Raw genomic sequence first — 24,864 nt, 5'->3', positions numbered from 1 at the left:
CCCCCCTTAAATAGATATATTTAAGTGATCGGTAAAGGTAAAACGTCATTTACTAACACTTCCCTCCCATATATATATACCGGGTGATCAAAAAGTCACTATAAATTTGGAAACTGAATAAATCACGGAATAATGTAGATAGAGAGGTACAAATTGACACACATGCTTGGAATGACATAGGGTTTTATTAGAAAAAAAAAAATACAAAAGTTCAAAAAATGTCCGACAGATGGCGCTTCATATGATCAGAATAGCAATAATTAGCATAACAAAGTAAGACAAAGCAAAGATGATGTTCTTTACAGGAACTGCTCAATATGTTCACCATCAATCCTCAACAATAGCTGTAGTCGATGAATAATGTTGTGAACAGCACTGTAAGGCATGGCCGGAGTTATGGTGAGGCATTGGCGACGGATGTTGTCTTTCAGCACCGCTAGAGATTTCGGTTGATCACGATACACTTGCAACTTCAGGTAACCCCAAAGCCAATAATCGCACGGACTGAGGTCTGGTAACCTGGGAGGCCAAGCATGACGAAAGTGGCGGCTGTGCACACGATCATCACCAAACGACGCGGACAAGAGATCTTTCACGCGTCTTGCAATATGGGGTGGTTCTAATAAAACCCCATGTCATTGCAAGCATGTGTGTCAATTTTTACCTCTCTATCTACATTGTTCCGTGGTTTATTAAGTTTTCAGGTTTATACTGACTTTTTGATCACTCAGTATATAAAGCGACGGAAACTGTAAGAGTCTGTGAGGCCAGCTGCATATATTGATGTCGAGATTCCAGGTATGTGCACTCCTAGGTTAAAGGCACAGACACGGAATTTAGTATCGGCCTAGTGGAATGATCGTCCAATAAAACGATATTTGACCTAAGCTGCATGTTGCCCCCTTCTCAAGCATTTGTTGGCTGAAAGTTTCGAAATCACGTGCCGAGCCTGCGCCTGTTCGCATGTGCCTCTGACCAGAGGCGCTGGCCGCTTACCGTGGATGAGTTGGCACTGCCGCCACCGGACCTGTCGTAATCCGCGCGCACGTGTCTGTGCATTCCTAGGAAAAGCAGCGACCTCTCTGCGGCTCCTTACCCCGACCTTGGCTGCAGCAGGGGACTGGCACTGCATCGCCAACAGCCCTGGGTGTCCGCGCATTTGGAAGCAGACCAGAATAAATAAAATCCACTTGCAGAATAACCTTTCCTCGATCGCACTACGGTGAGTTCTTTTTTTTATCATCCTCGTTTTCTCTCTTTTTTTTCTTCCCCCCTCTGCTCCTTTTTTTGCTCTCCAGTCAAGTGCTGAACTCCACCTACAAGTTAAATGTTGAAAGGGAAAAAAAATGAAATAAAAAGAGAACGCTTGAGGACGCGGAGGAACGCCTATGCTAGCAGCAAACAAACGACGACTTGACAGTTGTAAATGCGCTGGCGGCCGGCCAGCGGGCGGCGGTTTGCCAAAACCGGCGACGTCGGCCTTCGAGAGACCGCATCGCAACTTTCACTGCGCCGCGCCACACCGCGGGACACGCAGGCGCCGAATTCTGCGAGCCGCCGCCGAAACAAAACACACGTACCCGTACCGCCCATCGCGTACTCCACCGCCGGCCCGTACGCGCTGTACGGTCTCTCATTGGGGTCAAGTGCAGCTCTCGGCCGTACCAGATTCATTGAGGGAGCGAGGTATCCCCTAAATCAGCGGCCGGCCCTTGCACTTGGCAAGTGGGGCACGGCGGGCGCACGACAGTTGAAGGGGAAGTCGTTGGCACACAAGAGTCTGCCCGAAGACATCGACCCCGTTTGTGGCAAAGTAAATAAAACGAGGCTGAATTCCGCTCGCGCATAACTAACTGTGTCAACGGCTTAATGCTTCGCACACTGTTACGTCACCCTTTGCCGAGAGCAGTGGCGCCGCGTGTGTACTCGTGCGCGAATTTCCATACACGAGTGTATCCCCGTCCTAATTTCGTACTCGCTGTTATACAAGAACTTAGAGCACTGTCAGACAGCGTGTGAGGAATACTTTCACAAAAAATGCCTTAGTCATTGCTCGAGTGGCAAAGACAGTAATGAACATATTCCTGCCATCTAGCAGCAGAGAGATCTCTATTTAAAATTCTTTTTATTAGCCATAAATTCCATGGCCAGAGCCACGATATCCACATCGTATTCACTAAAGGAATGAATCGTTTCTGTTGCCAATTTTAGTAGTTGGTCCAAGTCTTTGTAATTTCACAAATGCAGGTTAATCAACTTCTGCGATCTCGGAGTAAAGACGACGATACGTTTACATACACTGTGCCGGAGTGAAATATCATGATGAATGAGGAGACCTGGATGTTTCATGTAATTTTCCTTTCCTTTTATTTTGTGAGAGGACATGGATTCCGGATAATGCACAGGGCGGTGTCCCTCCTTTGATAGAGCGCCACATCTCAGGCTACTTAATCTATATTGATTGTAAACACGAGCAGAGGTCTCTAGGCGTGATGTAAGCGCTTCTAAGACTCCGACCCAGGGCGACGTGGCCGAGACACCGCAGACGTAAACAAATGGAAACTTGCCTGAAAATTGCCATCAGACAGCTATCAGCTTTGACCGATGACCGCGTAAACAGTGTCGCATGTTCAGTCCTGCTTCAGTGGTTCTGTGGTAAGATAAACTCTAGGGGGAACTTTTTACCAAATTCTTACTTTTCCCGTGAGGTCGACACAATTTTCTCATTTATCAGTCAACATTAATTATCCCTTGTTGTAAATGATAAGCACAACATTGTGCAGTATTTGAAAATTGCCAAACGTATGTAAATGATGCCATAATGTATATGTCAATCAGCTCTTTAATGCTGGTCGATATTAGTGAAAAGTTTGTGATCTTTATCGGTGTCACACGACTTATGTTAAGAAAGAAAATTTTATTCGTAAAATTTGCTGATAAAGTACCTTCTGTTAGTGAGGAAAATGGCGCCTCGTGTAATTCACCGCCATTGTTTGCTATTTAGTTTCTGCACTTACGAAAGAAGACAACTATCGTCAGTACCACATCCAGTCTCACAAGTAATATATGTTTGCTTTATTCGGCTTGCGATCTAATCGCGAACGATATTCCTACTATGAAGACTTTGCTGTCGCAATAAACCTTCTTCAGAAACATAGCATTCATAATTTTTTATACACTTTTCGTATAAAATGAGAGGAGGCAGCGACTGGTAGAAATGAAAATTGTGTAGCAGCCACAAGCCGCATGTAACTTTTTCTTTATTTTTACATTTCTCACTCGACCGACACGAACATCTTCAGAATTATGCAACATACTGCCACGCGTTACAAATGTCGGACTGTATATATAATAAGTATGCAGTTGTGGCGGATCTACAAGTTTAATTTCACTTTTTATATGTTTTAGCAACACCTAGCGTTCGGACACATGACATAACCATTATTAATTCCTTTTTATTCCTTAATTTCACTCGTTGATTTCACTCAAGATTAACGACCATTCTTATACTAAATTAATAATACTGTAGGAGTTGGAATGAATGGGAATACTGGAATTAAGTACGAAGACACAAGTAAAGATAAAATGTTGTTTTATTTCTTTATGAAACTATTTTCTGCTTTTCCTTATAAAAAGAGGAAAATGCTCTCTAAGAGCTACACTTTCACGTACAAAAATATTCTATAGACGTTAACATACGCCTCTTACACTATTTTGTAGTATTATGTACAGTAGACATGTATGTTCTCAATAAACTCTCATAAATACACACATGCACACATTCAAACATTGAAGGCTATCGACATAGTCGGTAAAATACTGCGCGGTACGGTTTCCACAAGTCACACACAAATAAGTACACATATGAGAAAATGGTATTGACTGTAATGAAATGATATGAAGTGTATGACATAGTGAATGGAACTCTCTGGACAGTTTAATTTCAGCCAGTGATATGGAGCGCAGATATGTCAATAACATGGTTACTGCTTAAGAATTAAAAGCACTTTGTACTTGCGACTTACATCTAAATTCCAGTATCAAAATTAAATATTGAGTAATATGACTTGTTCTGTGGTTTGCCTCAGAATGTCTGGAATTGTTATTTCTGCTCTTCTTGGAAGACAAAATGGTCATCGTACTGTTACACGTGTAAGCGAACAGTCAGTGTTATGTTACAAAAGCACCGAGACTTCATTACAATTGTTATGGATCAACATTGGTCTTTGATTTGAAAAAGTGTGAATTGGTTGTATGTGTCCATTTAACGGAAGAGCCATTAAGCAGGGATACCACAGCAGTGCCTGCCGAATATCTTCCAGATGTGAGACACAAATTACAAGTTGAGATCAGAAATAAAACTATAACTTACGAAAGGCAACATTAGACGGAGAATCATTAACACAAAACGGTTGGGGGTTACAATTCGGGCTGGTAACCATCTACAGACGAAATACTGTTAAGGATTTTTAACATCCTCTGAACACTTAAGCTTGTACTAGAATTGACTTAATACAATGACATCCCCTCTACTTGACGAAATTTGTACTTTGAACTGGTATGAAGTCTTTGAGGCCTGGGCGACAAAGAGCAATGATCGCGGGATCACTGACTGCACCCTCGGCTGTCAAACGCTCAGAATTCGGGTAACGTAAGCAGAGGAGAGGTCACTGGGCAAAGAGATCAGTGGCTGTTTCCTTCAGAGCTGTTCGCACAGAAAAGTGAGTGGCGAAATGGGTGCACACTGTGGACACGAGTCAGAGCAGCAGCCGCCGTGGCGCGGCGGCCCGGCAGTGGGTGTCTCGGAGATGACTAGTTACGAAAACGGCGCAGCAGTCGCGCGTGGAGTCCTGCTGCTCGGTGACACAGAGAACACACACGGGCACAGTTCTACACCAGCACAGCCAGAGCGTCTGCCGCAACGCGAGGACGCTCTCGAAGCAGAGGAGGCTGCGAGTAGCAGCCGTGGCAGGATCGTGGCAACAGCAGCAGCGCCGTGCGCTAGGAACTTGCGGCCGCCTCACGCGCTGTCCTCGGCGGATAGGAAGTCCAGCGCCTCCTCCATGGGCCTCTCCACAAGGCACACCTGTAACACAACGCACGGGACCGTTAGTTTAGGCAGGCGAAAGGCCACTAAGTCACATTTTGGTTCATTCATTATCAAACAGAGTGAACACAATTCCGAACTCGAATCTAGAATTCTAGGGGTTGTCATCTGAAATGAAATGGCAGTGACTGTGTTGTTAAAGACGTACAATGCAATGCACGCATATCCGAAGGAAAGTTACATCGCACTTCTTAGTAGAACAGGCGCTGCTATTTCGATTTCTTCTCCAATACCAGGCCCCTGACTCTCAATCAATACATCCTTTGGCGACGGGAATATACGAAACGTGCGAGTGCAAGTTGTGACACATGGACGACGGTTTATGAAGGTTTGGGTCTGGCCATGATTCGTGCACGGATAGCCGAAGCCGTTAAGGCAACAGCTCGCAAAAAGTGGGAAATCCGTGTTAATCTTGAGTGAAATGAAACAATGAAATTAATGAATAAGAAGGAATTAATAATGGTTATGTCATGTTTATGAACGCTGGGTGTTGCTAAAACATATTAAAAGTGAAATAAACTTGTAGAGGTGCCACAACGGTATACTTATATATACAGTCCGATATTTGTAACGTGTGGCAGTATGTTACGTAATTCTGAAGATGTTCGTGTCGGTCGAGTGAGAAATTTAAAAATAGAGAAAAAGTTACATGCGACTTGTGGCTGCTACACAATTTTCATTTCTAACAGTCGCTGCCTCCTCTCATCCCGACCCGGCACAAATTTTCATCGTCGTCATTCCAATACACAGCCGATGGTGGTTCATAAACACAACTGCGAATATATTTCCTACAGTCATATGAGGTACAAATGTATAGACCAACTTACAGTTGCAGCCGACTTGTGCAATGATACGTACTCGCACGATGTTCAGAGTAATATTGCAATATCTACTGCAGTACTGGTAGAACAAGGTAATTAAAGTATACCCATTGGTTCTAACTTACATATCAGGGAATTCAGCAGTCGTAAATGGACTGTGAGAAAGAAAGGAAGGGAATCGAAGTGTTCGAGATATGGTGCTACTGAAGTTTCTTCAAATTAGGTAAACTGAAAAGGAGTCTTTCCGCAGAATAGGCGATAAAAGCATCATACAGAAAATACTGACAAAAATGAGGGGAAAGGTTTATAAGACACCTGTTGAGACATCAGGGTGTAACTTCCATTGAAGTGGGGAAACTGATGAGTGTAAAAACTGTAGGGGAAGATACAGGTTGCCATATACTCAACAAATAATGCAAGACCTTTGGTGCAAGTGCTACGTTGACATGAAGAAGTTGACACAGAGAAGGCCGTGATGGGTAGCAGCAAACAGCAGACTGATGACCGCGCAAAGAAAAGAAAGAAAGACTATGAAGGCCTATTCTATTTTCGCCATCTGGTGACTAGAAATAACCTGTAGGTAAGGTGTTAACTTGTTTTAGGCCTATCCTTGTACCCATCTGCTTGAAACCAATACCATATTGAATACGGAAAAGATAAAAAAAATCTTAGTCATGATGAAGGCCTAAAATGATGTACAGGAAAAATTTAAAATAGGATTTTCGGAAGCGGAATTGAAATTTCCTCACCCCTAAATTCGAATACAGTTTGTTTTAATTGCGTTGCCCGTTTTCTATTAGGTACAAATATTTGATTGCTATTGAACGCTCCGTAATTCTCTCCTGACAAACACTGAATATTGGAAACGTTGAGTCTGTAGAGCGTCACCGGACAACCGGCTTGGGTGAGTTAGAGAAACCACGCAAGGACCATGACCCGAATGCGGGTATGACAGCACAGGGCCGGATGGGTGTTCACACTCGAAAACGTATTCCTGCAGATGACAAACAGGATAGTGTTCACTCTCGTATTACTTTCGAGCTATAAAAATTCGTAGTCAGTAAAAAATCGTCATAATATCACATTATAAATATCTGTTAAGAGATAAGGATAACTGAAGAACTACTCGAAGAACAAGAACTGGTTTTGGAAGCGAAAGCAGATATTAATTGTCGGGAGAGTGAACTGCTAACCACATACCGTTTCAAAAGTGACACCTACTGACATCTTTGAAAGACAGTGATGCACCGGTGAGCAACATCGCCTAGAAATCTTGGGTCTGATCGCGGAATTACATCAGTATCCAGTTACCAAATCAACAGCGCCATACGCAAATTTTCTCTTTTCTTGTTATCTACCGAAGCAGAAGAGTAAACGTGCAACAGGCAAAAATACACAAAACTTCATTACAGAGAGATCGTGAAATAAATCTCAGTACTTTAAAAGTTATAAAAAACTGAACTGGTCAAGACTTGACATGCTGCAGCGTCTTTTAACGAAGCGAATGCAGCTTATTAATCACGCGGCCGAACATTTCACAAAGATCGAAATAACTGAAGCACTTCCTTTTCCCTTCATTTTCATAGCAACTTACTGCCATTTACGTATTTACCCAATCTTACAAATCGACGGTCCTCATCTAAACATACTACTGATGACAATTTCTTCCCAAGGCCGAGACCGCCCCCTACCCTCAACACTTTCTTTGTGTAACTATGTAGAAATAACAGTCTCTACAATTTACTATTGGTACTTGGAACGAATATTGCGTAGTGTCGGGAGATTATTGGTTGATGTACATATCGTAAAACCAAGAACAAAGTGCTCGGATTAAAAAGGGCGTAAGACAGGAATGCAATATTTCGCTGCTGCTGTTCAATCTGTACATCGAAGAAACAAATGGAAATAAGAGAAAGGTTCAAGAGTAGGATTAAGATTCGGGGCGAAAGGATATCAACAATATTTGTTGATGGCATTGTTATCCTCAGTCACAGCAAAGAAGAACAGCAGGAGAAGAACTGCAGGATCCGTTCAGTGGAATGGTCTAACGAATAGAGGGAATAAAACGATAAAAGACGAAACAAATGACGAACAGAAAAAAATGAGAATAGTGAGTAACTTTACATTAAATTGGTGATCACGAAGTGTCCGAAGCAAAATAACTCGTGACGGTCGAAGCAAGGATGACATAAAATGCAGACAAGCACAGAAAAAAGGGCATTCCTGGCCAAAAGATGTTTCCTGGCATCAGTTTGTGGAAGAAATAGTGAGAAAGTGCATCTGGAGCACTTCGCTGTATGATGAACTCTGAGAAAATTGGAACACAGCAGAATCGGAGTATTTGAAACGTGATGCTACAGAAGAATGCTGAAAATTAGATGGACTGAAATGTTAATGAATGAAGAGAGTCTCCGCAGAATACCAGACATACCTAAATCACTGCCAAGATGCGACATAATGAGAAGACGTGTGAGAATAACTCTCATGGTACCAGAGCGAACTGTAGAGGAAGACAGAGATTGGAATAAATACAATAAACAATTGAGGACGTAGGTTGGAAGTCCTATTCTGAGACGAAGAGGTTGGCTCAGGGTTAGGAACCATTCACCAGAATGAAAAAGATATATATATATATTTTAAAACATATCCTCATCAGAGTTGTTAGCCTAACATTTACGATGAGGAACCGTGGCTCGTAACTGGAAAACAAGAGTGGGGGGATGAGCTACTGACCTGGTAGGAGTCCGGCGTGACGGTGGCGCCCGTGTTGCCCTTCAGGCTGGGCAGCGGCTGCCCCTCTGGCAAGCGCAGGTCGAAGACGTGCAGCAGCGACGAGAAGAAGAGGAACAGCTCCATGCGCGCCAGGACGTCGCCCAGGCACATGCGCCTCCCTGCGGACACCGCGTCAAGCGCGCGCTCTCACAACAGTCTCACCAAACGCGGACGCCGGCTAGCAGCACCCGGTTCGAAATGGATCGATACACTGCTGGTGCAGCGAGAAGTGACAACTCACCGACTCCGAACGGCAGGAAGAACTCGGGCTTGGTGACTTTGCCCTCGGCATTGAGGAAGCGCGTCGGCTCGAACTTCTCGGGGTCTTCCCAGAGCGTGGGATCCATGTGCACGGCGTGCAGCAACGGCACCACGTGAGCGTCTTTGGGGATCATGAAGCCGTTCAGGTACACGTCTCTGCGAAAGAAGGAGGCGCAGCGTTAAAACAGGGTCAGGCTACTGAGACAAAAACCACACTGGGATCGTGGGACTTCAGCTGCAGCAGATTGGTTCAAATGGCTCTAAGCACTATGGGACTTAACATCTGAGGTCATCAGTCCCCTAGAACTTAGAACTACTTAAACCTAACTAACTAGAGAACATCACACACATCCATGCCCGAGCCAGGATTCGAACCTGCGAGCTTAGCAGCAGCGCGGTTCCGGACTGAAGCGCCTACAACCGTTCGGCCACAGCAGCAGAGAAATGTGATTTGGCAGTGAATTCATCTTGGCAACATGGCCGTGGATGTAGAGCACTTTTGACCAAATAGGACCACTGAAGTCCTTTGCTACAAAACTAGTATTTACGACTGAAAAAAGTGCAATCACTGTTAACGACGCAAAGAAAAGTAGGCAAACGATTCGCTGGAGACAAATTTTGTCATAAAAAGCCGGAATGGTAAGGTATGATAACTTTGTAGAAATTTTTTATGATGTACGGCACTCTCATCTTATGGAGACGACCATAGTTTCTTTAAAGTCAGTACCACCATTAGGCTTTTCTTATTTGCAGTGTTACATTTACACGATCGTGATTTCGGCTTCAAAGTGCCATTATCATGATCATGGTCGTGTAAATGTAACACTGCAAATAAAAAACAGTCTAATGGCGGTACTGACTTTAAAGAAGTATATTACGACTGTGGCCCCACATTATGAAAAAATTATTAAACGACAATAGTTGCTGTATCCTTGTTTTTAAAAGACTCGTTTCGGCCGTTTTAAACAGTCTTCTTCAGGTCAATGTACTGCACAAGAATGTTGTCTGAAATTTCAAGTCCGCAGCTCGTGGTCGTGCGGTAGCGTTCTCGCTTCCCGCGCCCGGGTTCGATTCCCGGCGGGGTCAGGGATTTTCTCTGCCTCGTGATGACTGGGTGTTGTGTGATGTCCTTAGGTTAGTTAGGTTTAAGTAGTTCTAAGTTCTAGGGGACTGATGACCATAGATATTAAGTCCCATAGTGCTCAGAGCCATTTGAACCATTTTTTTGAAATTTCAAAACCGATTATCTATAAAATAAATGTGGCTGAAAATGGCTCTGAGCACTATGGGACTTAACATGTGTGGTCATCAGTCCCCTAGAACTTAGAACTACTTAAAACTAACTAACCTAAGAACATCATAAACATCCATGCCCGAGGCAGGATTCCAACCTGCGACCGTAGCGGTCGCGCAGTTCCAGACTGTAGCGCCTAGAACCGCTCGGCCACAACGGCCGGCAAATAAATGTGATCATGTATGAAAATAAAAGCGTTTTCGGTTCTGTAAGAGATTAGAAAACAGACGAAAAGAAACGTATTCAGAGAACATTCCATACAATTCGCGTAGGAAAAGGTGAAAAAACAGCTGAATCTGTGGCAAAGTGCAAAGTATATTGAAAACCCCTTAACGTAGGTTTCGAGTCTTCAAAAACGTCTTGTTCATAAGGATAAATAATAAACAGTGGTTGCATGACGTTGCGTAAGTACGTTAAATATGTAACTATAAGGCATAAATGAAGATCAAATTCACATCCATTCACTTTCTAAAGACCGTCAGCACGATATTTTGCTGTTTTCTTATTTCGGAGATGAATCTTGGCCTCCATTTATGCCTTATGGCTACATATTTAACGTCCCTCCGGAACATCGTGTAACCAGTGCTAATTATTGCTCCTTCTGAAAAAGACATTTTTCAAGACGGCGGAACCTAGGTTAAAGCGTTTTCAGCAAACCTTTTACTACTGAAACGTATATGTCTGTTTTTTTCCTCCTTTTCCTATACGGAGAGTACATTACAGCTGCTGCCTGCAGCCATGCCTTTCATTTAATTCTGAAGTTTATCTGTAAAAACTGTTCCACGTTATGGAACTAATGTCACACGGCCGAGCGGTTCTCGGCGCTTCAGACTGGAGCTGCGTGACCGCTACGGTCGCAGGTTCGAATCCCGCCTCGGGCATGGATGTGTGTGATGTCTTTAGGTTTAAGTGGTTCTAAGTTCTAGGGGACTGATGACGTCAGATGTTGTCCCATAGTGCTCAGAGCCATTTGAACCATTATGTCACACACACCAGACCGGCAAACGACGCCGAACACCTGCAGTGACTAAACAAATCCGTCGCCTTTAGCTTACGTGAGTTTGAATCTAAACGACGGAATCTCAAGTAGGCGTGATGGCGCTGGGGCTCAGGTTACTTAACTCGAGGGGACAGCGTTTCTAATTCGAAGCTGATATCGTAAACTACGGCAAGTGATTCCTCGGGTGAGACCAAAGCCGATAGTGCCGAGCTAGGTGGAGAGCGGGCCCTGCGGCTCACCTTGTGGCGGCGTGCGTGGTGCCGAGCGGGACGATGCTGGAGCGGCGCAGCACCTCGAGCAGCGTGGACTCTGTGTAGGGGAGGTAGGGCAGGTCCTCGAGGCGCGGCAGGCGGCGCCGACCCACCACCTGGTCCAGCTCCTCCTGCACGCCGCGCGCCACCTCGGGCTGGTGCAGCATGAACACCACCGCCCACTGCAGCGTCGTCTTGATTGTCTCCATGCCCGCCGAGAACAGGTCGCCGATTATCTGCTGCATCTGGCGGTCTGCGAACACAAGCACGCCGCCTCAGTCACGCACGCGCACCTCCAAGCTAGGCGTCGCCAAACAGCTACAATTGTTATTATACTATACCAAGTATTGTACTTATTCCCTAGCCTTTGAAGGAATATATATGCCTAGAAATACGCGTAACGCAACATCGAGATCGTTACTTGCAACACTCATACATAACTTCGCATTTTGTACGGCACCTAATCTGTGTAAGTAAAATATGGTCAGTGATACGCCCAATCAATAATAAACGCACTGACATGTCAGAGGAAGTCTTTTACCTCCAGTTCATTATTTGCTGCATTAAAGACGAAACCTATGTGTTAGTTACAGGCTATACGAAGCAAATCCATCATCTGCAACACATTCTCGTGCTCTAGAATCAACAAGATGTGACCGATAACGAGACTGGAAACTTTTATTTCACAGTTTATCTGTATTAGTTCCAAATTACAACAACACAGTACGAACAAGCAGCTTATGCTCAACTCGACACATGCATTATTTGAATAGTGCTGATAAGAGATATAGACCATCTGACGCCACTGAGCACTAAACTTGGCATACGATTGAAGTTGCAGACTACATGAAATCAACTCCAGAATGATCTTACAGCACTACCACTTCTAAAACAATACAAACTAAGCTGAAGATCTTTTCAGTGCCACATGTTCACTGTAGCAAATTACCATATACAGTATCACGGGGATTAATTTACAGTTAACCATAACGCCGACTGGTAGCCTATCCCAACTCTTTGCAGAATACTACCAAGCAGTTACAGCCATACGTAAACAAGACTTGAATTTGGAAGGCAGAACCTTCCTTTCACTAATTATATAGCGTGAATCCGATATTATCTTACAAAATTTCAGGCTTGTTGAAGAAGCGCCAGCGTATCACTTTGAGGTAACGGACCCCGGTCCGTAAACGACCGAGTCGACAATTATAAGCCAAAATCGTTCCGATACCTCTTGATAGTGGAATACATGTACTGGTACTGTTGTTAAGATCATCAAAGTAGTAGCCTGTATCAAAACAAGCAAAAAATGTCTACTACATATGGGCTTCAAAATGCATACGTTTAGAGCAGTATCGAAGATCAACAAGTGCTCATAGCTCCTAAGGTATACATTTTAAAGCCCATACTTACTAGACATTTTTTCTTGTTTTGGTCCAGACAACCACCTCTGAAACTTTCCTAGTCTACAATCTTAGCGGCAACAGTGCCGTACATGTATTCCTAATATCAGAACGATTTCACCTTACAAATTTCGACTCAGTCGTTTCCGGATCAGGGACCTGAGATCTACATTTACCCTTCTCCGCCATCCCTGAAAGTTTGTAACATCATCATGGAATCATCTTGATGTGCGTTTAGTTAGGTGAAAATAGCTATAGCCAACGTATTCGTTGCAAGGGAACTCAGTAACTGTACTGGTATTTATATATAGTCTATTTTTCAGTTGCACAATTTTTTATACAGTATGTATAGTTTTAGTAGCCCTGGATCGTCTCCGGATCTACGTAGTTGCGTCACCAACTCGTCGGTCTGCGCCGTAACTACACATCATGACAAATATTCTGGCGTGTAGTTCCGATACAGACATGGGAGATTGCTGACCAATTACACAGGTCTAAGATGATGAAGTAGGACCAAACTAATCATACTCTGTCGAAAGTCTCCAACTGGGACACCTATCTATTAAAGCTGTTCTGTAAAAGTCGTTCATAAGTGTTGTTGCTTCTCTAAACGATATATGGGTATACTATATCTTCTACAACTGCCCACAGACGCAGGGGCAGTTGAAATGGCTCTCCGGTAAATGACTTACACGAACTACTGTGCCAAGCGACCTTTTCGTTTTCTTAATCTATTGCCCTGTTCCCAATCAAAACTCGATCGTTTGTACCTGTTGCAGCATTACACGCTATTACATAAGAGTAGCCTCTCTAGTTCCGGAATCTGATCTAATGGTATTGCGCAAAGCGAGGAGGCAGAAAAGCCGGACGAGAACTCACCATGATCCTTGCCTTCGAAGAGCAACTTGTCGCGCTCCTCCTCCTTGGCGTGCTCGATCTCGAGCAGGTAGGTGTCGACCAGGTCCCTGATGTTGGACCGGTCGAACGTCTCGCGGTGGCTGTCGACCGTCTGCTGGAAGAAGTTGGCCATCTCGCGCCGGTTGAGGTCCAGCTTGCGCTTGGCCGCCCACAGGCCGGGCATCGGCAGCCACTTGAGCGCCGGCACGAAGTTGATCCACGCCATCTCGCCGAACAGCCGGAAGCCCTCCTCGACCAGGTCCATGAAGCGCTGGAAGCGCGAGTCGCCGTGCTGGAAGCGCACGCTCATGATGAGCTCGCAGATCACGTTCGACACCGATGTGGCCAGCACCGGGTTGAGGTCGGTGGGCGCGCCCTTCAGGTCGGACAGCGTCCGGAGCACCGACTCCACCTCTTTCTGCGAAACGACAACACAATAAGGCCTCGACCCAAGTGCTGCTTCAGCGCAGAGTAAATGACCAAATGTGAATAGCTAAAGCTTTGAAAAGATCTTTATAACTGTCACCCTGTCTACATGACAATCTGCTGTTTCCTCGACGCAGTGTGATTGGAGGCAAGCGAACTATCAGTGTTACAAGTTACTAGATTCTTATTAATAACAATTTATTAGTCAAGATCACAAAAGTTATTTATAATCACTGATAGCTAGTTTCAGCTAAAACGGCTAACCATCTTCAGATAAAATAAGACAAACATTGCAATGTCTAATCACCAGGTCTGTAGGAGACACAGTGGCATCGATGAAATACAAGCTTGCTTCCAGCATTCTGGATGTTAGGGACAGTAACTCTTATTGAATTATGACCCAAAAATACAGCCAGAGCTGCGAATAAAATAGGTGTTTATTCAGTAAGTGATCGGTTTCGGGTTGGTTGGTTCGAAAATGGGTATTAACACGAAACCAGTTACTTACCGAACAAGCACCTATTTTATTAGGAGCTGTGGCAGTCTTTATGTACCATACAGCAAAGTTTGTCTTATTTGATCTCGAGATGGCTAGCAGTTTAGCTGATTATAAATAATTTTTGCGATCTTGTCTAATAAAGGACTATATAGAAGAATCAAATGAAATTATATGGTTCCAGAGTCCTCTTCACATGTCAAAAAAATGGCTCTGAGCACTATGGGACTCAACTGCTGAGGTCATTAGTCCCCTAGAACTTAGAACTAGTTAAACCTAACTAACCTAAGGACATCACAAACATCCATGCCCGAGGCAGGATTCGAACCTGCGACCGTAGCGGTCTTGCGGTTCCAGACTGCTGCGCCTTTAACCGCACGGCCACTTCGGCCGGCACACATGTCAAACATCCATTATTTATATGACTGAAGCGACGAACGGAAATTGATACCAAGGCCATGATTCGAACCCGGATCTCCTAGTGCATCCCCCTGCCTGCGGCTATGCACGACTGCACCTGCTACCCTCCCACGCCTGCCTCCTCAATGCAAATCCCCAGTCACGCTTCAGCCCACTTGGGATTCCCCCTAGTGGGAATTTGGACTGAGGACAGAGGTGTACGAGGGTAGTCCATGCTATCGCGCAAAGCCACTGTACCAGGGTGGCGTAGTGGTCAGAGCATCTGCCTAGTGAGCAAGATACCGAGGTTCGAATCTCGGCCTTGCAAAAAATTTTCATTCCTCGCTTCAGTCTGCACACATACATTATTTATAAGACTCCAATAACTTGTTACATGATAATCGTTTGAGATGACACGAGTTAACACTGCGTAAGTAAAAGTGTATTTTCTTCCTAGCTGACGATAAATTGGCGTTACTGTATAAAATTCTGATTTTATTCCTCGCTAGTATAGCTATGACATTAAACTTAAAGTCCGTGCTGCAAAAAGTACTTACTTTGTTGAATGGTGTTTACATGTCGTATTTATACCGGAGTGAGGGAAAAATATCAGGACTGTGGTTTCTTCGGACTTACCGGAAACTTCCAAAAGACTGGTACAAATGATAACCTCCCCATCACTATTCAAGACACTGGACTCGCATTCGGGAGGACGACGGTTCAATCCCGTCTCCAGCCATCCTAATTTAGGTTTTCCGTGATTTCCCTAAATCGTTTCAGGCAAATGCCGGGATGGTTCCTTTGAAAGGGCACGGCCGATTTCCTTCCCCATCCTTCCCTAACCCGAGCTTGCGCTCCGTCTCTAATGACCTCGTTGTCGACGGGACGTTAAACACTAACCTCCTCCTCCTCCTCCTCACTATTCGAGAACCTCCTAATATAACTTTTCACAACGAAGTGGAAGCCGGTATACCTTTCCCAGACAGATAAGACAAAATATTTTTAAAAAGTAATCCCACTAACCCCCTTAGATAGAAACATTGTGGCACTGCCTACTATTTTCCTCATCGGTGCAGATATTGAAAAGCATCCCGCAAATGACGACACTTCAGGCCTAAGAAGTTCGCGTGTTAAGCGTAGTTCCCCGCCCGAGATATGTCACAAAACAACAGACCGCGTGAGCTACGAGTTACGGCAGAGCTGAAACGGACGTCATGCGAGATAAGTTATCGCACGAGACGGTGCGGGGCGAGCATTCTGTAACACGTGACTGGTGGAGGCGTGTCCGGCGGCTAAATACGTCCCCGAAAAAAGGACTCTCGGTCAGTAGCGATAGCGGGGAGTGTAGCAATGCGCAGCGCGGCGCGGCCTTACCATGATGCGACTCTCCATGTGCTCCTTGCCGGCTCCGATGTACTTCATGCCGAATTGGCGAAGCCGCTCGTGCAGGAAGCGCCGCTGGTCCTTCCACAGCTTGCCGTCCGTGTTGATGATACCTGCAGGGTGGAAACGCACATCTCAGAATCGGCTGGCTTCCTAAATGGCAATACGAGTGCACAATGATTCGAAACAGATGTTACAAATTTGTAGGGCTCGTACTGGATACTGAGTAGCTACTGTCGCTTGTGCAGGAATGAGAGCTCTTTCCGTCAGAACAAACTTCGGAACGCTTGACAGTACCGACCGACCGCCGTGTCACCCTCAGACGATAGGCGTCACAGCATGTGGCTGTGGAGGGGATCATATGGTCAGCACACCCCATTTTTCGTGTCAGGAACCGGTACTTCTCAGTCAAGTAGCTCCTCAATTGGCCTTACAAGCGCTGAGAGCACCCCGTTTGCCTGCAGCGCTCGGAAGATCTGGACGGTCACTCATGCGAGTGTTAGCCAAGTGCGACAGCGCATAACTTCGGTGATGTGACGGGAACCGGTGTTATCACTGTGGCATTGCTGTTGCCGTCATCAGATTCAATAATAGTAATAATAACATTGGGTTGTCGATCAACAACCGTATCCAGTTAAGAATGAACTCGCATATTGCGATTATGGTTCCGCGTCAGCTGAAGAATATTTCCGAACAAATGAAAATGTGTGCCTAACCGTGACTCGAACACCGATTACGCGCTCGCGACATGCTGGAAATCCGAGTTCGAGTCTAGGTCCAACACAAATTTTCATTTCATCTGAAATATTCTGCAGCTGATGCAGAACCATAATCACAATATGCAAGTTCATTCTTAAACTGTAATTATTTAACTTTTCTGGTTGCAGTATTAACTCCCCTTGACTTTTCTCCCCTCTAAGATCTGAATCAGTAGAGGTACCTCCACTCGCTGGAATTCAGTTGTATGCTAACTTCTCTGAAACGAGATATTTTATCTACAAGCAATTACATGTTGTAACAGAAGTTTCTGATCGTTTTGTAGATAAAGCTGTGCTACAGCAAAGTCTTGAACGCACCGTATTCTCAGAAATTACAAGTAATTATTGACTGATACAACAGCGCATCGTACGCTATTGAAACAGCAAAGAGACGGAAGAAGGAAGCAACGGGGAACAGGGAGGTAGAGGGGAAGTGACGTGGATCAGAGACTGCCGCTTCGTCAACAACGAACTGTTTACGATCGAGCACCAGGTCCGACTGGCCAATAATGAAGTAATCAGTCGTGGTTTCGATGAAGGAACAATCCCGGTCTTCATCTTAAATGATTAACGACACCCACCTAATTCTAAAACAGAATGGTCGGACGCAGACCCACTTTTCAGGGACACGTCACCTCGCCCCGCTGGTGCTTCCGAAATTCAATTGTACCGATTCTCAGCGAGAAGAAGCCGATACTTCCAGAAATGCACCGCTGCAAAGGAAACGCTGCAACCCGATATGTGCAATAGTCTGTACCATTTTTCAGAATCTTTCATTCCTTCCCCGAAAGTTAATGCAGCAAACAGGGATGTCAACTAAAAGAGACAGGGCTGCCGGCCGGGGTGGCCGAGCTGTTCTAGGCGCTACAGTCTGGAACCGCGTGACCACTACGGTCGCAGGTTCGAATCCTGCCTCGGGCATTGGTGTGTGTGATGTCCTTAGGTTAGTTAGGTTTAAGTAGTTCTAGGGGACTGATGACCTCAGAAGTTAAGTCCCATAGTGCTCAGAGCCATTTTGAACAGATGGGCTGTTCGAGTGCTTTTTGGATGCACTATTCAGCTGTCTGGTTGAGTATTTTTAAGTCTGACTTCCTGGCAGATTAAAACTGTGTGCCGGACCGAGACTCGAACTCAGGACCTTTGCCTTTCGCGGGCAAGTGCTCTACCAACTAAGCTACCCAAGCACGACTCACGCCCCGTACTCACAGCTTTACTTCCGCCAGTACCTCGTCTCCGACCTGGCACAAGTAAAGCTGTGAGTACGGGGCGTGAGTCGTGCTTGGGTAGCTTAGTTGGTAGAGCACTTGCCCGCGAAAGGCAAAGGTCCCGAGTTCGAGTCTCGGTCCGGCACACAGTTTTAATCTGCCAAGAAGTTTCATATCAGCGCACACTCCGCTGCAGAGTGAAAATCTCATTCTGATTTTTAAGTCTGTTGGAGCACTATATATGTAGATAAAAAGGGGTAGGGGAGTTATGTATCCCAATTGGGCGTTTATTTCCGGGGTATTTACGATAGAGGCAGTTGAAATGTCTGAGGCGCATCCGTATGGTGCAATTCTTCTCGACCCTTCTCTTTTCACCTTTTATATAAGAGTTCCATGTTACGTAGGCTTCTCAGGTGATGGAAACTGCCCCAGTTTCCGGCTGCCCGTATAAATACACGTTTCTCCTACATTTATGCCGCCGCCTTTGGTGCACTGAGATACACATTGCGCTGGGCGGAATATTTTTTGTTGCGAGTCTCGCTTAGCGTACAACCGGTGATTAAGTTTCTGCAGAGAAACCGAGGCGGGGCGAGAGCGGCATTGCGACCGAGTTACGGTTCTCAGAAAAGGGTGCGCGCCCGGCGGCGGAGCGCCCGCAGCAGCACGTAGGCGCTGCACACGTGTGCGCCGGCAACGGGAGGTTTCTGAAGTAAGTCAGCGCTAGGCTTCTTGAAGAGCCCACATAGCCTCAAACTGCAAACCATCTCGACCTATGCGAATGGAAGGTAAGAGTTTTAGTCTCGCCGACGCCGAGGTCACAGGAGACCAAGAGCGACCTCGCCCTGGACGTGAGCAACGAAGAAAGTCGTAGCATTCCGCTGTACTGATACAATGAGGCCACGGAAAACTTCAGTGCTGAGAGGATATGAACCTAGCTCCCCTCGACTCCGGGTCCACTACCTATGAGACTGCACCGTGTCCAGACGTTGCTTTCAGACCCGTGGAAAATTACTCGGGTGCCGCAACAGACACTGCCGTAACTCCGCCTTTCGTTTCTGACGCAAGAAAGTAAATTACAGGCCACAAGGCGCGAGCCGAACTGAGGATGGCGCCGATAGCGCAGAAAAAATAATCGCAATATCGGCAGCTATAAATCTTGGAACGAAGGAATAAATTGTGACAAAGCACGAAGTAAAAATTTCAGGGACGCATGTTCGTCCACCACATGGCTGTCAAAGTGCAAATAACAAAGATAAATTTAATTTCGCTAATGAGGTCAGACTCGGCATAGATAACAGAGGCTCAACATTGGCTGCGGAGTAGTTTCGCTGTTCTCCTCCTGACTCCTTAAATCGTGCTCCGTTACCATCATTACTTTTTTGTTTCTGTATCGATCTTCGTAACACTGTTCAACGCTAGAATCTTGGAGCATGCAAAAGAGAAAGAGAGAGAGAACAAAGCCCCGCTTTCCGCGTAGTGGATGGCCGAATAAATCACCGGTAAACAGAGCGTGCGTGAACCCGCGAATTCCTGCAGGAGCTCTTTTTAAGCCGTCCTTGGAAATGTAAACGTGTTTTGTGTTTGGAGGCGGTGGACCGGCGTTCGCCAAGGCCTCCAGCCTCCAGCTCCGTCCGGCAGTCCGCGCCTGCAGCTGGCCGCACACAGAGCGAGCTGCCACCCCGCGGACAAGCTGATTTTGACCAGAAATGTCAACAAAACAGGTAGCAGCTAATGGATATGTATTTACTTAGAACACGTTTGCGTGGATCTGCAGCGTAAACCATCCTTCAGAACGAGTCAGCACGGCTAGGAAATACACAAATGATATCCATTTGCCTACACGTTCTTGTGTTTCGGTAAATAAATCCCAACGCCTGAACAGAAACGAACCAATCAATGTAAACGCAACTGACCTAAAGCCACATTCCTTTTCAACTGTGAAAGACACCATGTAACCAATGAAATGAAATGAATGGAAAGATCGGATGGTACTGATGACCAATTGGGCAACCTACGTGTCAGTCCCTGAGCGGAGAAAATCTCCGACCCGGCTGGCAATCGAACCCAGGACCGCTGGACTGCAGTCAGATACGATGATCTCTCAGCTAAGGAGGCCGCCCCCTGGCCACTCTTAGGACGTCATCAAATTCAGTTTGGTTATCTTTTCTCAAAATGGGATAGTCGTTCTCACAAAAGCAATCAGCCGTTGTTTTCTTCGCTGGAAGTCTTTATTTGTTCATAAGCATTTTCAAGTTCTCTCCCCGCGGTATTCTTCCAGATTGTCAGTCAAAACTTACTGTTGGTTTTCTATAGTTAGTTTTCTATTTACACCACAACTGCAACATTCTGTTACCTTTACAAGTGTTTTCTAGTCATCACGTGGATCACTTATTACGAATACCAATTGATTACTTAGAAGACTATATAAATCGGTTTAAAATGTCAAGACTGCGTTTCAGATATACTACACTCCAGTATATGTGGAAACATTTATAGTATCGTAGATTAGGGCATTCGACATATGAAAATACGCGAGTCGTGTAATACAGGGTGGCCAAAGGCCGGAGAAATATTTCAGTCACTCTACGATAGGCAACCAGCTTATATCATCCCCCCAGGGTAGGGTTGCGTAGCATAAGGTGCATAAAGTATTTGGCGAGTCTCTTTTGTTGTGGTCACGCTGCATCTACCGTAGAGAAATCTGTCAAGTTATATTTCCGATGGTGTGGACAGAAATCACCAATATGTACGAAGAACAGGAATTCACTCGGCGGGCCAAACAAGTAGCAGCGGGGCCAGTGGCCGAGTGCGGACGGAAGAGGCGCACTGCCCCGTCTCCGCAAAGTTTCACAAGCGCCAGCAGCGCCGTGGCAGCGGTCCAGCGCTGCGCTGCGCCGCGCCTCACCTCGCGGCGCGGGCAGCGCGCGGGCTGTTTGCGGCGCCTCGCTTGCATCAGGGCTGTCTGCGCGTGTGAACGACGAAGGTCGCCACCGCCGCCGACAGACAGAGCTGCTCACACGACACGCTTACCGACTGCCTGCTCTAGCCGCGCACGTACGTTACCCCCTCTACATCCGAAAGAATCGCTCTATGATCCACAGCAAAAAGACTCTATTCCAGCACTAACATGCGTAAACCAGTAACATACGTAAAGTCCCGTACGTAAAAAAACAAAAAAACAAAAAAGAAACATGTCAGCTGAATGAGAAGTAAGGATACAACAGGCTATAAATCGTGGTAATAAGAAGGTAACAATCACAGGGGTAGTGATGTTTCCAGTACATATTTGACAAGGAACAAACCAACACACAGTGTACAAAAACACGAAACCAAATATAAAATTATTAAAAGGAAAAGAATTGAATGTAGACTTTCCCTATCACTGCCTGTCAGTACAACCAAGGCGAAACGTAAGGCAAGAAGCAAATGAAGAAACGGTACTGCTGTTTACGGTACCCGGCAGCTGGTATTAGCCGACATTGGTCTGTACAACCTTTTCGCCGAGCGAGTGAAACACTGGCAGTTAATGCAGGCGGCACGTGGGCATCGGAGCGGGCGATGCACCCGTGATCTTGACCGACAATCCGGTCTAAATTTAATCGCCAAGTGATTCACGGCGGGAAGGTGAACAGGCGGGGAGGGGGCGACACACATTCGGGATCTGCCTGCCTGCCTGCCACCTCTGCTGGTGAGCACTCTTCTGTCGTCACGCGCTCTCCTCCCGATTGCGGGCGCCACATTTTCGGGTTCTTTCCAGTGACAAAATGAAATCAAAACACCAACAGCAGTGTCGCATGAGAGTGGCTATTTCTTAGCGTGGCGATGCAGAACAATTTCATTTTTAATGGATCGAGACCGAACACTAGGACACTTTGAATTAATTCCTTTTGTTATTTAAATTAATCGAGATACTAGAGAAGGGTTATTTTATTCTTAATACTGAATATTGAAAGTCAGAAAATGTCGCACATCAGCTGTCACATATAAATAAAATTTTGTGTGCCATACGGCCATGAGAGTCTATCATTATCGAAGGTACTAAACGCAAGAAATTGGCGCATGCTACGAAGGTATTTAGTAACGAAAATCTCAGTGTGGAGTAAATCTTACTGACCACTCGTCTTAAAATGCACTTCGTATCATTTCTTCATTGAAATTAGTCTTTAGCCACTCGACCATAAGGAAATAAAATCACTGCTCGTTCGTGACACCGTTCAGGTATACGCTCATCATGCACTGTCTTTACCCGACTTCCTTAAATTTCACGTACATTTCATATGAAGTTCAGAGCCTAAGTTCATCACCTTCTAACGCACACACGGGACGCACACGGTACGTTTAAAACTGAGAGCCATGTCCGAGGTGGGACTTGAAGTCACCACCTCGATTAAGGTATGGTGTAAATAATGCTGTAGCAGTGCCTGTGCGTCTCACACTACGTTGCCATCCATCTGCGTAAGAAAACGTTAAGTTTTTACTCGAAGAAATTCTACAGACTGGCACAAGAGGCAAAGGTGCCGGTAGTATAGTAACCAGTTGAACTACAGAAATATTGAAGGTGCACTTTTTGTGAAGCGGCTCAGGAGCACAAACTGCAACGTTAGGAAATACAGAAGGTCATCGCGCAGCAAATAAAACATCGCGCTATGCGCTTTTGACCACTTAAAGTTAGGAAACAACTTCACGAACGAGGTTAGAGGAGATGTAGAGAACGTAATATTGCTACTTTGTTTCGAATCGTACTGGCTATTACCAAACTAATTTTCTGCTTGTTTTTTTATTTTCAGTCGATTTCGAAATCTTAACACTTCGTATGTTTTCAGAACTTGGTGCCCCACAGCTCTTATATATTTGAAAAATGTCACATTATCGCCTTCAGAAGCTGGCAAATGTGAAATACGTCGTCAGTCTATAAAAACAGTGCCATCGATTGTACACATTCATCTTAAAACTGTAATCTGCGTTAACACTGTGAACAGATTCATATCACATACATTTATGAACTTGATGATGGTCAGATGACAAACTCGTGGTATAAATAATTTTCCCAGCAGGTCATGGCGGTAATATGACACTTTTCAATTATGACTTCTTCTTACATTATTTCGGTAACTATGCTGAAGTTTCTGAATAACCCATAAAACGCCACGAAATCGATTGAAATAAATATATACAGATGACCAAAAATTTAGTAATAGCCTGCGTGCTTAAAAACAAAATTAATTTACGAGCGAAGTGTCGCGTAAGTAACGAGATGATACTGTGAGGGCCGGAGGCCACACTTACCGTATCCGCCGAGGATGTTGCTGAACTCGTTGTGCGGCCTGGCGGTGAACTCCTCGCGGCGGAAGGCCTCGCGGATGATGCGGTGGTCGGAGAGCACGACGAGCAGCTGGTTGCCGCAGCGCGTGCTGAACATGGGGCCGTAGCGGCGCGCCAGCTTGCCGAAGTGGAGGTGCGCGTCGGGCTGCAGGAAGGGCAGGTAGCCGACGAGCGGCAGCCCCCAGGGCCCGGGCGGCAGGCGCCGCATCAGCGACAGGCGCCGCAGCAGGGCCGCGGCCAGCAGGGCCACGCACACGAACACCAGCGGCGCGCCGTCGAGCGCCTTGAGCGAGCGCAGCGCCCACGACTGCAGCAGCAGCATGTCTAGACGTGGCAGCGGAGGACAGACAACGGGACGCGGCCGCGCGCCCGCCTTTATAACGCGCCGCCGCGCCGTGGGAGTGGCCTGCCCCCCACCACCGGCCGCGACGCCCGGGGTGGGGGTGGCACCGCCTCCCCGGGTCCTCGGGCCCAGCGCCTAGGGAGCCGCGCCGGCTCGGTGCGTGCGACGCGCCGCCACCCACGGCGACATCCCCCTCGTACGCGCCTTTCACGTTCCGCCTCCCGCCGGACGCATTATTACCACCTCACTTCGTCTCTCGCACCATTCAACTCTCCCTCGCATCATATTTATGTTTATTTACTCTTCTTTTTATGCACCACTATTTTATATGTAATTTTATAGCACAGCATAAACTTTTGACAATGTTGACTGGAATACTCTCTTTCAAATTCTGTAGGTGGCAGGGGTTTATTTATTTAATCGTGTCCAAGCCATAGACAACCCACATATTACATATACACACAAATACAAATACAATACACATATGTATAAATAAAACAAACCCAAAATGGGGAGTCACATTACAATATAAAGACAAACATAGTATATATATATCATATCACGTCCCGCCAAGATTCAGCGCATTTAACTGCCACTGCCGTAGCGTTTGCCAGATCTTCTTTCCTGCTCACTTCCCCCATGTTGTTGCATTCCAGGAGGTGATCCATTGTTTGGGTATGTCCGCACTGGCACGTGTCCGTCCCGTCTCGGTATCCTCATTTACAC

General features: G+C 45.8%; 2 protein-coding genes across 3 annotated transcripts in view; one reads left to right on the top strand and one right to left on the bottom strand.

The window, feature by feature from the left end:
* Positions 1–24,864, top strand: part of LOC124714372 (cytochrome P450 306a1) — a 925,226-nt gene that overhangs the window by 489,866 nt on the left and 410,496 nt on the right. The window lies entirely within an intron of this gene.
* On the bottom strand, positions 3,576–24,119 carry LOC124714356 (cytochrome P450 18a1). The gene is made up of 7 exons (XM_047243013.1): positions 23,760–24,119; positions 16,502–16,623; positions 13,789–14,224; positions 11,495–11,759; positions 8,942–9,117; positions 8,662–8,819; positions 3,576–5,086 (listed from the first exon to the last, which is right to left on the bottom strand). Exons 1-7 carry the CDS (start codon positions 24,115–24,117, stop codon positions 5,021–5,023), a joined length of 1,581 nt encoding a protein of 526 aa, XP_047098969.1. The 5' UTR covers positions 24,118–24,119; the 3' UTR covers positions 3,576–5,020.

The sequence above is a fragment of the Schistocerca piceifrons genome, chromosome 1 (genome assembly GCF_021461385.2).
Source record: "Schistocerca piceifrons isolate TAMUIC-IGC-003096 chromosome 1, iqSchPice1.1, whole genome shotgun sequence".
Lineage (NCBI taxonomy): Eukaryota > Metazoa > Arthropoda > Insecta > Orthoptera > Acrididae > Schistocerca > Schistocerca piceifrons.
The sequence above is the reverse complement of the archived record's forward strand: the minus strand, read 5'-3'. Positions and strand labels throughout refer to the sequence as shown.

Coding starts and splice junctions, on each gene's coding strand:
- LOC124714356 (XM_047243013.1), bottom strand. CDS start 24,117: ATGCTGCTGCTGCAGTCGTGGGCGCTGCGCTCGCTCAAGGCGCTCGAC. Junction 14,225..16,501: donor ACATGGAGAGTCGCATCATG/GTAAGGCCGCGC, acceptor GTCGTTTCGCAG/AAAGAGGTGGAGTCGGTGCT. Junction 9,118..11,494: donor ACCACGCACGCCGCCACAAG/GTGAGCCGCAGG, acceptor CTTCTTTCGCAG/AGACGTGTACCTGAACGGCT.